At 35.0% G+C, this 15,109-nt stretch overlaps 1 protein-coding gene across 2 annotated transcripts; it reads right to left on the bottom strand.

Moving 5' to 3' along the window:
- Positions 1 to 5,791: 5,791 nt before the first annotated feature.
- On the bottom strand, positions 5,792 to 8,724 carry LOC127158215 (E3 ubiquitin-protein ligase TRIM39-like). Of its 2 annotated transcripts, none has more exons than XM_051101365.1 (7): positions 8,419 to 8,724; positions 7,716 to 8,269; positions 7,513 to 7,608; positions 7,203 to 7,454; positions 6,981 to 7,119; positions 6,815 to 6,841; positions 5,792 to 6,687 (listed from the first exon to the last, which is right to left on the bottom strand). In XM_051101365.1, exons 1-7 carry the CDS (start codon positions 8,510 to 8,512, stop codon positions 6,128 to 6,130), a joined length of 1,722 nt encoding a protein of 573 aa, XP_050957322.1. In that variant the 5' UTR covers positions 8,513 to 8,724; the 3' UTR covers positions 5,792 to 6,127. The 2 variants fall into 2 exon arrangements, with proteins under 2 accessions (XP_050957322.1, XP_050957323.1); XM_051101366.1 differs by having other exon boundaries at positions 7,203 to 7,436.
- Between the last annotated feature and the right edge of the window lie 6,385 nt (positions 8,725 to 15,109).

Genomic DNA, 15,109 nt, shown 5'->3' with positions numbered 1-15,109 from the left:
TAACTCTGGTGGTTAGGTCCATTGACCCTACTGGCAACGACAGGACTTGCGACCATAGTTGGTTTTGGGAAACGCACCCCAGTTCAGCACAGGTGGAGCTAGCAGCACGACATATATCCACAAGTTTCCTGTGCCCCATGAGGTCTTGCATCAAAAGTAGGAGCGTCTTCCATTTTGAAGTAAACATGCGGGAAGTGACACTCATTCATTCAACAGTTGACAGCAGTGATGGGCAAATGAAGCCTCGTGAAGCACTGACATTTTCCGACTATTTCGGGAAAAGATTCAAAGCTTCGAGTCTGTCAAAAACAGCGCGGTCTGGTGGTTAGTAGAAAACTATCCATTTTATAATACAAATTTTAATACTATAATATTATAGTCATTTTTTTCAATTGTGAGTTTACAAGCAACATCAGTTCTAGAAGCACTTCAGATACTGTTCAGATACTGTATGAATTCATTTGAGTGTTTGAATCAGCAAGTCGAATTTACAATACAATGTGATTTTTCTTTTACAGGTGAAGAAAGAAAGAAAAATATTTGATATTTATAGTATTTTTTATAATATTAAAATATTTATAATATTTACTCATTAAAGTCTAATAATTTTTCTAATTGAAGACATTTGACTTTTTATTACTTTATATAATTATGAAAAAAGAAAACATTCAAAAGGAAAGATGAATTAACATTATGCCTTTAAATTTTATGCAATATTTTTATATGCCTATAGGCAGGTGCACAGTGCACATACATTCTGCTTATTACATACAGGGTGGCGCAGCAGCACACAATAACATGCCAAATATTAAAAACGAAAGGATTACAATGTAAAATATTAATATTGTGTATATTAATATAGAAATGCCTACATAATGGATAATCAATCACTTTCTTATGCGAGCTGTTTTTTTGGTTTCACTTTCGCTTTCAAAAAAGGAGGGAAGAGGATGGAAAGGGGGTGCGCAGTAAGTCATTTGAGGGGGCTCGGCTCGGCCCGTGAATGCCTATTAAATGCATATTATAAGAAAATTAAAGTGTTTTGACCTTGCATGCATGTTAACCTGTTGTTGGGGACTTCCAAAACCATATTATAAACCTTTCAAATAGCATATTAGGGGAACTTTAACATTGTTAGTAACCCGTGCCTTTTTCTCTTTACTCTTCTCCTCTAGAGGAACGGTGTTGTGAGTCTTGTGGTCTCCATCAGTGCAAAACACACACACATACGTCTGATCATCTCTAAAGAACAGCTCCAGAGGTCTCTCGTGTTTCTGACATATATAGTCCTTTATATTCTTCACAGGGTGCATCAGTTTGTGTTTTTTTTAAACTCAAGACTCTGTGATGAGGCTCCAGGTGAGTTTCACAGTAAGAGGTCTGACACACCAGACAGGACTCGAGGGCTTTCATCTTTACATCATGGCAAATATCACAGAGAACTTCAGATTTACTCAGACTGAACTTTTCATGAAAAAGCTGCACAAGCTGTTTAAGTGTTGTGTTGATCTTGAGGCCGGGTCTTTTACTGAACTTTTCATTACAAATTGGACAGATGCACTTGGACAGAGGACCACTGGAGGATGACATAGCTGAAAACAAGAAAAATGATGAATATATATCAGATTATGTCTGCACATAATAGATAATATGCAATCAATATTATACAAACAAAAGGAACACTTTTTCTTTTAAATAATTGTTATTATTACTGCTATTTATTTTATTTATTCTTTTGGATATTGACTTACCTACAGGTGTATTATCCATACTCTGTCTCCTCGTCTGTATTAGTTTTGATGATTTTGGTAAAGATTCTGACATTGCTCTTCTTTTCTTTAAGCGTTTTCAGCAAAATGTCACAACACATATGCTCCTGATATCTTTCTGAAGAAGTGTATTGTTTATTATATTTAACAAGACGGTAACTGGGGTAGCTTTTATAAAAAACAAAAGCAAAACGTAAATGTATACATTAACCAGCATTATTCAAACAAATGAGCAATAAACTGGTAGACCACCAACATCCTTACAACCAAACAAATAGCATACTTTTGATAAAAGTATTTAATTCATGCTTTAACTTAGTTTTGCCATCTCATTGTAGTTAGACATAAATCCTTCTACAACCATATGACTTAACAATATAAAATTAACATAACTCACCTGCGAATGAATATCATTTGTTAACATATTCACTAGAATACTTCAATTAAGGAGCTGGTTGTTGTTGTTTTTAAGACATATTAAAAGTGTTGTTTATTATTTTGCATTTTACTGAACCTCTCACTGACTTCCAGTTTTCACAGATCCTCCCATATTTTCTGGGCAACATCAGACTTTGACCTTGTATCAGGTGTTTTATGCTGTGTAAGTGTACAAAAACACATTATATACAGCATGTGAATTGTAACTGATGGTATGCTCTGCTCACATGCTCTGATAGCTTTGTAGGACTATACATTATTTTGATAATTAGTCAAAAAAGTTATATCTAATTCTGTTTCATAGAGCTGAATAAAATAATATATTGAGATTTAATATTCATATATTTTCTGTCCAATTTTATTGTTACTTTCAATAAACGTGGTTATTTTATTGGCTTGTGATTTTTTTAATTCAGTATCATTAATATTATTGAGTTAAATTAAAAAAGTCTTACAAAATGACTATATTAATTAATAAAATAATAAATAATTATTACAAAGCAGTTTCAGCTTCAGCCAAGAATTTTCATTTCGGTACATCCCTAGATTTTTATGTTAAAAAAAAAAAAAAAAAAAAAAAAAACATTTTAAGGGTGATACAAGACCCCACTGTGAAATTACCTTGCTTATTATACGGCTACTTGCCACATATGTACATAATTTAACACAAAATATGAATTTCATCATATTTTATTACCTCAAGACGACTTGCAGTACCCGCTGCAGCTGTCTGTTATTATATGGAATTATTTTTGTGCCAATAAGAATGAACGTAACTTTATAAAACTGAACGTAACTTTCCAAGAAACCATCAAAAATATGCCACTGCAAAAGAAGAAAAACACAATGAAAATGAAAAAATGAACTCAGTCGCACGAAATTAACATGCTCTTCAAATATGCTTCATTCTTTGTTAATGATTTTCAAAGAATCGTTTTCGCGAATCATGGATTCTGAATGCGTTGCCACAGCTTTCGCTTACGCTTCGCAAATTTTCGTTTGCTGTTTTGGCACAAACCTCTCGTGGGGGCGGGCTTAACAGCGATCTACTCTGATTGGCTAATGAGCTTTTGATGGACAGTTGCTCTCTGAAATGGAAGCACAGACGGTGACGTCAGTGGCGCACATATTGGAAAGTTGTTGCGGTGTGCAATACATCGTGCTTTGTTTATAGAAACTATCAGAACTGTTGCACACTGTACATGAATAAAACTTTTATCGATGTTATTGATTAACGTTACTTTAGCAACAGGAACTTACTTCAAGCTGTCCTGAGCGACAAGCTGAGGTGGAAGATGATGCCGCTCCGTGTCTCTCCTGGGAGCTCATCTTTAGAAACTAAGAGACGACCGTAGGTGAAATACTAATAACATTAATACTTAATATAAACAAAGCACGATGTATTGCACACCGCAATATGCGCGCCACTGACGCCACCGTCTGTGATTCCAGGTCAGAGAGCAACTGTCCATCAAAAGCTCATTAGCCAATCAGAGTAGATCGCTGTTAAGCCCGCCCCCACGAGAGGTTTGTGCCAAAACAGCAAACGAAAATTTGCGAAGCGTAAGCGAAAGCTGTGGCAACGCATTCAGAATCCATGATTCGCGAAAACGATTCTTTGAAAATCATTAACAAAGAATGAAGCATATTTGAAGAGCATGTTAAATTCGTGCGACTGAGTTCATTTTTTTCATTTTCATTGTGTTTTTCTTCTTTTGCAGTGGCATATTTTTGATCGTTTCTTGGAAAGTTACGTTCAGTTTTACAAAGTTACGTTCATTCTTATTGGCACAAAAATAATCCCATATTGTTAGTTGTAGCGGTTTTTGTCGCAAAATAACAGACCACTAGATGGTGCAATTGATATCAGAAATGAGAACTGCCGTTAGCCCAAAAAAATTATGAATGAATGACGCATAGCAGTTCCGCTCTAAGCATGGACAAGTTTTTGAAAAGACAACAAGTGCCAGGTAAACGTAAAGTAGATGATGAATCTACTTCATAGATCACAACTACAACAAAGAGAAGAAAGAGAAAATCTGTTTAAAAAACAATGAATGCTATTACATAGTACAAAAAAATAGTACATAGTAAAGCTGCATGCTTTACTTTTAATGTTTCTACTCTAAAAGTGGTTAGTTCCTTGTTTAGTTTCTTTCAGTAAGTTGTCACACACTGAATTTTAATTATTATGTTTCAAATAAATCCTTCTGAAGTTGTGTTTATGTTTATGTGTAAATGCGTGGGGCTTGAATTTTTTTATTATGCAAAAGGGGGGCCCGGCAGAAAAAGTTTGGGAACCACTGGTATAAAATATGCAGACATTCTTGGTTATTAACTTACATTAAGGTTCATCCATTCGTTGTCTCCTGGTCTAGGTTGGACTTGGTGATGCCGGTAAATATTCAGCAACTACTCTCTTTATGGCTTTGCAGGAAAAGGTAACAAAACACAGCATGAAATATGTTCATCACTTTATTTTAATTTTGTTTTTCAAATTAAGTCAGCGTAATGATATTTTAAAGCCGGTGATCAACTGCAAATAAAAGCCAAATTCCTGTATTTTACATTTTAACGTCTACATTTTATTTATTATGGATTTAGCGTACATATTAATGCAAGCACATCTTGAATGTGAAAACCCTTGTAAAATTGTCTAAATAAATGTTTTGCATTTCTAAAATGTCGATGAATTCAATTCAGTTGATTATATGGAACTTATTGTTTGGAATGATATTAATCCATGACGTGTGGATGCCACTGTGTTCTGTTGTTCACATACACTTCCTGTTTCTTAACGCGTTACAATCATATCTTAAACTTAGAACTTTAGAATCTTAACAGCACTAAAATTTTGACACTATTAAATTAGCTGAATGCTTAACGTATGTTTTAACCTGGTTTGCACACAAGAGTTTATTTTAGTTATAGGCCTACTTAAATCATAAACGTGTTAGAATATATTTTTTCTTACAAGTCCGTTATGTACATGTGAGTATGTGTCACCTACATTTTTGAATGTCTTAGAAAAATATTGTTTCTTAAAAAGCTTAAAGCTTTTAGACTGTTGTTTATCAGTTTCATTTTCCCGGAAGCTCTCACCTGCAGTGCTCTTACACAGTAGCTCCTCCCATGTTGTAGTATCACATTTGAGAGTTCTGTACCACCTACAATAAACCTAACCGATAGTGTTAACCAAAACAAACGTTGGATAAATATCTAAATCAACCAAGCCATTTTAACTTTCTTCTATCAGGATGTCTTTTGTCGTTACGTATTTCGCGCCTCGTATAGGCTATGCTGGACCTCTTCGTGTAGTAAGTGCAATGCTGTGTGTACCAGAGCTACCGAGCAAGTTTACTACGTCAGAAAAGCCACACTTAAGGAGTTGTGTGATGCAAATCTCAGCATGCATTAGTTTACAAACGAAGCACTATGGGTAAAGCGTTTTTGGGTCCATAACACGAAAATTTGACGATAATATGCTCTTGTAATCATATAATGTGTAAACAATAATAAAAGTTGATGTTTTTTGCCGTTAGTGTCCACTCGAGCTGGAAGGTGCAGTGAATTTGTATGTTTATGTATGTTTTTCCAATTCCAGTAAAATAAGTTGGGATGGTTGTAAAAGTTTTTGCTCTAATGTCTGAACTTCATATTCATATTCTGGTGTAATCTTACTGATCCAATAATTAGGCAGAAACTTACAGGACATTCTCAAACTGTGCAAACATTTACATTTTTATTGTTTTTGTAAAATTTTGCAGATTATGCATAATAATAGCAGATTTTCTAAGCTAAAAAGTAGATGGAAAACACTATAATAGTAACATTTTCTTTTTTGTCTAACAGCAGCTGCACACATTATATACTCCTTTCAGATGAACATGTCATAAACAATAAAAATAAAGAGCTGTATTTCATATTTGGGTTGTAAATTCAAAATTACCAGGTGAGATGATCATTGGTGCTGAATCTTTATCGGTATCATTAGGAAAGGGGCAAAAATATGGATATAGTCTATTAGTGAAAGACTGTCCAGTGAAAGAGTGGATATGAGATCTGGACTCCACATCATAGAAGGAGACCAGACCCTCCTCATAATCCACAAACACCCCCACCTTCTGCGGTTTAACGCTCAGAGACAGAGAGACAGCGGGATCATCACAAGCGCAGTATTCATTCCCATTCCTCAGTGCCAGAGACCAGAATCCATACGGAGGACTCACTGTGATCTGTCCCTTCCTGTTAATAGATTCTCTGGCCACTCCTAAATCCCACTTAGTCTTTCTCTTCAGCTGCACTTCAAAATAAAATCTACCTGACAAGAATCCCTTTTTTCCCAGGACACAGACACTGTAATTAAACCGCTCTGGGTAATCTGGGAGTTCATGCTTAATGTCACCATGTCTCACTTTTTTTCCATCATTAGACAGGATGAGATATGGATGAGCTGTATCAGGATCCAGAGTCACATCCACTGAAAGAGAAAACAGATCATATGAATTACATTTTAACAAAGATCTCCATATCCCAAAGTGTTTCATAGAATAAATGTAAACTATCACTATACTATGTACATGAAGAGTAAAAATCACATATTGTACCTGCATATTGCTGCATCTTACTCAACACTGTGAAGTCAAACAACCATAAAACAAAAAGATTTTAATTTTTTTGTGTTCAAGACCATTGTATGTGTCTTATGCATCATTTTACAAATTCTAACAATAGCATCTATCAATCTTTGTGCTGTATTTGATATTGACCTACCGGATTGACAGAGTTTCTCATCTAGAGTTTCCTGCAGTTGAGTCAGAGCTCTCCTCAGAGTCTCCACACTCACATCAGTGTTCATACTGATCTCAGACCAGTTCCTGGGGTCTGGAGCTCTGTACAGGGATGGATCAATCTACAGCAGGAGAGAGGAGAAATCCCTCAGCATGAGGAGTGTGAGTGTTGTCCTGTGATGTGAGCAGACAGAGAGACACTGACCTGTAGGAGGTGGAGGTGATCCTCAGTGTGTAAGAGATGATCCACATCAGTGTTTCTCATCTTGAGCTCAGTGATTTCCTGCTGCAGCTCTTGAATGAGCTTTTTATCTTGTTTCTGTGCTGCTTTCTGCTTCTTCGCCATCATCTCCAGCAGCTCAGCCTGACAGCTCTCAATTGAGCGGATCAGATCTCTGAAGAGCTCAACATTAGCTGCTTTCTCTCGCTCTGTGCTTTTCTGAAATACAGTTATATTCTTAATTAATTACCTTAATTTACAGTATCAAATTAAAGTGTGAACATCTTCAACTCACTTTTCTGCGTTCTGCAAAGTATTCAATGTCTTGAATCTTCCTGATTCTGTCCAGGATCATCTGCTGCACATCTTTCTGTGTCTTCATCAGCTGAGCCTACAGACAGAAGACTCATTTAATCACATCAGCATTTTCCAAAAGATCTAGTTGCAGTATTTAATTTGATTATTGGAATAAGTTTTAATATTGTTAGTATATCATGCCTTCTTCTCTTTACTCTCCTCCTCTAGAGTAACAGTTTTGTGAGTCCTATGGTCTCCATCAGTGCAAAACACACATACGCGCATCTGATCATCTCTACAGAACAGATCCAGAGGTCTCTCGTGTTTCTGACATATATAGTCCTTTATATTCTCTACAGGGTCCATTAGTTTGTGTTTCTTGAAGCTGAGGACTCTCTGATGAGGCTCCAGGTGTTTTTCACAGTAAGATGTCTGACACACCAGACAGGACTTCAGGGCTTTCATCTTTGTGTCATCACAGATGTCACAGAGAACTTTAGATTTACTCAGAGTAAACTTTTTCTCATAGAGCTGCACAACCTGTCTAAGTGCTGTGTTGAGTTTGAGGTCGGGTCGTTTGCTGAATATTTCTTTACACAATGGACAGATGCAGTTCTCACTCTTTTCCCAGCACTGGTTCAAGCAGCTCTTACAGAAGTTGTGTCCACATGGAGTGCTGACTGGGTCCTTGAACACATCCAGACATACTGAACATTTAAGCTCCTCAGTCAGAGGACCACTGGAAGATGACATAGCTGAAAACAAGAGGAATAATAAAAATGTATCACCTTCAGGTCATGTCTGATAATACACAAATAATATTATATCTGTACAGTGATGTGTAGATTTTACAGCTCTTTTTATGATTTGCTTTATTCAATAATATTTTTAGTAACTGACTTACATGGTGGGGTATCCTTACTGTGTCTGTGTTTTCGTGCTAGATTTTTTTCTGCCATTTTTTTCTTTAGGCCTTTCAGAAAAAAGTCACAGGACATATTTCATTTCACATCATAACATTTCTATAATTTGGATTCCAGTCATAAAATGTAATTTACTAAACACAGAGTGTCACAAATTTGGAAAAATTTAGGATGAATAAATTAAAAGTAGGGCTGTGCACTTAATTAAAGTGATTAATTAAATTATACAAACTAGTATCTGTGAAAATTCACTTTACCAGCATTTCACCAATTCATTTGAGAAAAAAAAAAAAAAAAAAATCATCATAGCATATACACAAACTCAAAGGCCTTCATGACAAACTATAAAAATAAGAGTTATTTAACTTAAGTTAAGTGGTGTTACGGTTGTGCTGGATGGATGAGACGGGAAACGAGATACGATACAAACAAATAACAATTTAATATAAATCTTCGTAGGAACAGTAATTTTGTAAAACAAAAATCATGAGACTAAGGGGATGAGGGTAATGTTAAACATCCATCAAAAAGACATTGACAAGTGGAATGTTCATATCAGATTAATATTGTAATTAATAAATAATTGTCTGGCACCGTTTTGGTAAAGAAATTAAAATTAAACGGTTTTATAAAAAACAAACATTGTAATACAAAAAAATAAATAAATAAATAAATAAAACAATTAGATTGTTAAAGATTTATGAATTCAATTAGACATGCTTTTTCATTACTAAAAATGTAATTAAACCATTAAAATGGAATTCAGAAAAATTAAAAAAGAAAACAATGAATTTCATAACAATAAATCAGAAATGGAGAACAAAACAAATGGATTTGATTGGGCTGTAAAATGTAATTACTGTTAAATTTGTTCAATTGTATTTTAACAAATACAAGTATTTTAGTTTTATGATTTCAATTAATAAGACACTTTTTGATTACTACAACTTATCTTAACCATTAAGGAGAGAGAAACAAATTAGAGGGTCCATGGATAATTGGCACCCAAAAAAGTTTGAAAATAAAAAAAAAAATAACAAAGGGTAGTTTAAAAAAAAAACATACTAGTTTAACGCCAAGCTGATCATTGTATCACTGTACACTTAAACCACTCTATTTGTAATGTTTTATTGTTAATATGTAAGCACTCCACAAATTAATATTATGAATGTACAACAGATCATATTCACCCTTGTATGCAGATCTTAACTTATAAACAGAAAGCTGAGTTAAATGATTCCAAATAAGTGTTATGCATTTCTAAAAGTGCATACGTCATCAAAATATTCAGTTAATTAAATTCTCATCATCCCACTAAACTAGACTCGACAAACATTAGAAAGATGAAACAATTTATTTCTGTGATCAAATCTGATTTTTTTTCAAATCATTACTCCAGTATTCTGTTTCATGATCTTTCAGAAATCGTTCTAATATACTGATTCATTATCAGTGCTGATCAATGCTGTTCTTTTTAACTTGTTATTCATCAAAGAATCCTGAAAAAAATAATCACATTTCCAGAAAATATTTAGCACCACAACTGTTTCCAACATTGATAATTCTAATAATAAATCAGCATATTAGAATGATTTCTGAAAGATCATGTGACACCTAAGACTGGAGTAACAACTACTGAAAATTCAGCTTTGCATCACAGGAATAAATTATATTTTAAAGTATATATAAAAAAAAAAAAAAAAAAAATTATTTTATATTGTAATAACATTTTGAAGTATTATTGGTATTATTTTTTTTTTCTGTATTTTTGATTAAATTAATGCAATCTTGATAGATTATATATATATAACTTACCTGTGAGTGAATATCACATGTATTATAATACAATTAGGATTTTGGTTATTTTGTTAAAGCTTTAAGCATTATAGTCTGTTGTTTGCTCCCATCGGACTTTGACCCTGTATCACCTGTATACACAAAGTAAATAAGAGATTCACTGATAATAATGGAACAGCTTTTTAGTAATGTTAAAGGAAGCGCTATTTGCACGCTTTTTTAGGCTTCCGAATATGAATTTTTTTTTCTTGTGCTACTGTGAGGACCAGTGGCACTGTACCGGAGTTCTGAGAGTGACATACTGTATAAATCCATCCCTCATCCCATATGGGATTCACTTTCAAAATTGTGAAGTTTGACAAATAATTTGTCAGTATAGATGTGAATTATCAATGTAAATGCAGACTAATAGATTAACAGAAAAACATGTTTAACGCGATCACAATGTAATAGCAACACTGTAAATTAAAGTTAATATTAATGCTTACATTTCCACATGTATTTAAACAGTGAATAACAAAGACATTTTCAAAAGAACACATTATCAAAGAACATTATCGCCGTGCCTAAGATACTTACACGCAACTATTATGGAACTTTGCGCTCTCCCACGCAGGATTGCCAGGTTTTCACATCAAAACCTGCCCAATTGCTAATCAAAACTAGCCCAAAACTAGCCCAATGGCGTTTCCAGGGGGGTCCCGTTAAATCGCGTTCCGGAGAATAAAATAAACGTTTTTTTTGTCGGGGTATCCCTGGTAAAATCGTATTTCAGGGACTAAATATGACGTTATTGGAGTCGCTTCTACCGCAGTCTTGGCAACACTGCTCCCACGGGACTTGTGTGTTTATAGTAAAGAAGGGGAAAGCAGACAGTGGACCAAACCACTATTAGGAAAGGGAGGGGGGACATAAAACATTTCTGAACTTAAAACATTTTTTTCGCGTTTATATCGTTTTACTACTTACACAGTTATTTTAAGTATATGTCCATTGTATTATTTACAATACACACACAAGTCACTTGTAATTATATTTTTAGGGGGTCCAGCGTTTCAGTGGTGACTAATATGAACGCCTCTGATTGGCCATTCCATTCATAAGCTTAACAGAATCCTGTGCAGTTGGTTATAATGCACATTGGTGTAAAATATGATGCATCATTAACAGATCTAAATTTAATATCGCAATCAACACTTCTCAGTTCATTTTCGCTTTATTTGCAAAAGGGGAATTTCTGTGTCTTCATCAAATGAGTCTATAAAGAGACATGAACACAGACATTTTAACACTCAACATGGATTTGTTATTTTTCATTTTCTGACAAAAGATCTTGTTGACATATTTTAATCCAGGTTACTGAAGCAAGTTTATTGTTTTGTTAGTAACTTGTGTCTTCTTCTCTTTAAGGAGCAGTGCTGTAAGTCTTGTGGTCCCCATAAATGCCAAAAACACACACACAAATATGTCTGATCATCTTTACAGAACAGCCCCAGAGGTCTCTTGTTTTTCTGACATATGTAGTCATTTATATTCCCCACGGGGTCTATCTGTTTGTTTCTTTAAATTCAAGACTCTTTGATAAGGCTCAAAGTGAGTTTTACAGGACTGCTGGCACAGTATATTGCAATGTCAGTAAAGTGAGCTAATAGTTTACTGTCAATTTCAACTGTTTTTTACTAACAACCAGTCTCACTTTAACACTAAAACCACTCTATTTGTAACATTTTATCGTTACCATTTATTATGATTTTACATATTAATGTAAGCACTTAATAAATTTAATTTATGGATGAAAAACAGATTATATTTACTCTCTTATACAGCTTTTAACCATCATTTACAAAAAGCTGAGTTCAATTATACCAAATAAGTTTTGCATTTTTAGAAGTCAAAAGAATTCATGACCACATCATCAAAATATTGAGTTAATAAAATTTAATTTACTCATCTAACCCACAAAATGCAGTTCTTTAATGCTGTTTAGTCTGTCTAAACTAGACTTAACAACGAACATTAAAAAAATAGATATATATATTTTATATATTTCCAAAACTTACCTGTGAGTGAATATCACGTGTCTTAGAGTGCTTCAGTTAGGATTTTGGTTGTTTTTTAAAAATACAATAAGGGTATTAAAGTCTGTTGTCCATCAGTAGGCTCCCCTTCTGAAACAATTCAGACTTTGACCCTGTCCTTTTATATAATGTCTTACAAGGTTCAGGAGGAGCACAATCAGATAATCAACCAGAGGTGTGTTTTCCAGAAGCATTGTTAGCTGACTATGGTGGTTAGGTCCATTGAACTATATTGGTAACAACGGAACTTGCGACAATAGTTGGTTTTGGGAAACACACCCCAGTTCAGTGCAGATGGAGCTAGCACGACATATATCCACAAGTTTCCTACGCCCCATGTGTAACAGAGCGAGGGAGACGTAAAGCGGGCGGATCCAAATGCAAAGCTTTATTTAAGTTAGACAAAGACATGGTCAAAACAGGCAGGGTCAGACAGTGGCAAACAGGTATACGAGGAGCAAGACACAAGAGTAGTTCATAAAGCAGGCAAGAGTTGATGAACGGCGAACTTAATCTAGGGGGAAAGGCAAAAGGGTATTCCGATAAACGAGCAAGAGATCCACAGGGCAGGCGGTGACACAGACAAAACGAGGAAACAAGGCAAGAATGCTAAACTAGGGAACTAGGGAACAACTCCGTAAAGATGCTAACACAATACAATCCAATACTCCAATATTTGGCGAGTAGCAAGGGGAAGTCCGAGGCTTATATAGAGCGTCTGATTGGATACATGTATGCGAGTAATCAGCGCATTGGATGATGGGGAATGTAGTCCGGGTTGCAGTGCAACAGTCAGTGTGATGTGAAATGTCAGTGAGATGCACAGGTGACCTCTGGTGGCGGGCAGACCGGACAGGATTCATGACACCATGAGGCCTTGCGTCAAAAGTGGGAGCGTCTTCCGGTTTGAAGTAAACATGCGGGAAGTGACACTCATTCATTCAAATATAAGTTTCTAATAAATTGTTTTACCCATTAAACTGTGGCATTAAATGCTAGTATGAATATTTATATGATGTTCTGTAATAGAAGAATAATGTACACATCAAGTGCATATGGCAAATATTTAATTTTCCTGAAATAATGTGTAATTTTTGGAATTAAGGCTTCACCTGGCACACCCCTTAAAGGAGAAGTCCAATTCCAGGACAAATATTTACAGATAATACTCACCCCCTTGTCATCCAAGATGTTCATGTCTTTCTGTCTTCAGCCGTGAAGAAATTGTTTTTTAAGAGAAACATTTCAGGATTTTTCTCCATACAATGGACTGATATGGTGCCCCGATTTTGAACTTCCAAAATGCAGTTTAACTGCGGCTTCAAACGATCCCAAATGCGGTTGTAAACAATCCCATCCGAGGAAGAAGGGTCTTATCTAGCGAAATGATTGGTTAATTTCATTAAACAGTTAGGGTATGTCCAAAAACTCAAAAATCATTTAAAAAAATTCCTACATCGCTGCAGAAGTACCGACCCAGTCTTTGCAAAGTGAACATGCAAAGAAGATCAAACACCCTTAACAAAAAAGGCAAAACAGCAGTGTAGGATGATTTTAAAGTTGAGGGAGAACATGAGATGGGAGTTTTTCGACAAACAAAAAAAAAAAAGTCCAGACAGAGAGAGACAAGACGAGCATTTAACATTAAAAATATATAAATTGTATTATTTTTATGAAAATAACTGGTCTTTTCGCTAGATAAGACCCTTCTTCCTTGGCTGGGATCTTTTACAACTGCATTTGGGATCGTTTGAAGCCGCATTTAAACTGCATTTTGGAAGTTCAAACTCGGGGCACCATAGAAGTCCACTATATGGAGAAAAATCCTGAAATTGTTTCTTCTGAAGAAAGAAAGACATGAACATCTTGGATGCCAAGGGGTGAGTATATTATCTGTTAATTTTTGTTCTGGAAGTGGACTTCTCCTTTAACACCAGCTGTGATGCCTCGGTTCAAATGTCACATCAAGTCAACAGTAATTCAAGATTTAGCGATCCAAAGTTCTAAACTTGCTAACAATGTAGGAGCACAACTTTGAGCAGCACCGTAATGACATCCCTCATAAAGGTTTGCAACTTTACAAAGTAAATGATGATCCGAAAAATACCATTGGTATACTACTACTGCTGCCTCACCAGAAGTTGTACCTACGTTCTTTTTTACAGTAGCTCCCCTTGGAAACAGGTGGATATGCCGGACCACTCCATGTAGTAAGTGCAATGCTGTATGTACCAGAGCTACCAAGCAAGTTTATTACATCAGAAAGGCCACACATAAAGAGATATGTGATGCAAACTTCAGCATGCATTAGTTTACAAATTAAGCACTATGGTAAAAGTTTTTTTGGGTCAATAGCACGGAAATATGTAAAACATGTAAAACTTTTTGCTCTGATGTCTATTCATATTCTTTCAGTCATGTTTTAATCAATTAGGCAGAAACTTACAGGTAATTCTCAAACTGTGCAAACATTTACACTTTTATCTTTTGTAGAATTTTGCAGATTATGCATAATAATAGCAGATTTTCTATGCTAAAAAAAAAAAAAAAACAGATGGAAAACACTAGTAACAACGTAACATTTTCTTGTTTGACTAACAGCAGCTGCACACATTATATACTCCTTTCAGATGAACATGTGTCAAAAACAATGAAAATAAAGAGCTGTATTTCATATCTGGGTTGTAAATTCAAAATTACCAGGTGAGATGATCATTGGTGCTGAATCTTTACTAGTATCATTAGGAAAGGGGCAAAAATATGGATATAGTCTATTAGTGAAAGACTGACCAGTGAA

This window comes from Labeo rohita, unplaced genomic scaffold (assembly GCF_022985175.1).
Source record: "Labeo rohita strain BAU-BD-2019 unplaced genomic scaffold, IGBB_LRoh.1.0 scaffold_1398, whole genome shotgun sequence".
NCBI classification, from domain to species: domain Eukaryota; kingdom Metazoa; phylum Chordata; class Actinopteri; order Cypriniformes; family Cyprinidae; genus Labeo; species Labeo rohita.
This window is presented reverse-complemented; position numbering and strand designations above follow the sequence as displayed.

Excerpts from the sequence above, each read along its gene's own strand:
- LOC127158215 (XM_051101365.1), bottom strand. The coding sequence starts at position 8,512 with ATGTCCTGTGACTTTTTTCTGAAAGGCCTAAAGAAAAAAATGGCAGAA. Across the intron at positions 7,455-7,512 it reads ACTTTGCAGAACGCAGAAAA|AATATAACTGTATTTCAGAA; the intron begins GTGAGTTGAAGA and ends TAATTAATTAAG. Across the intron at positions 6,688-6,814 it reads TAAGATGCAGCAATATGCAG|TGGATGTGACTCTGGATCCT; the intron begins GTACAATATGTG and ends TTTCTCTTTCAG.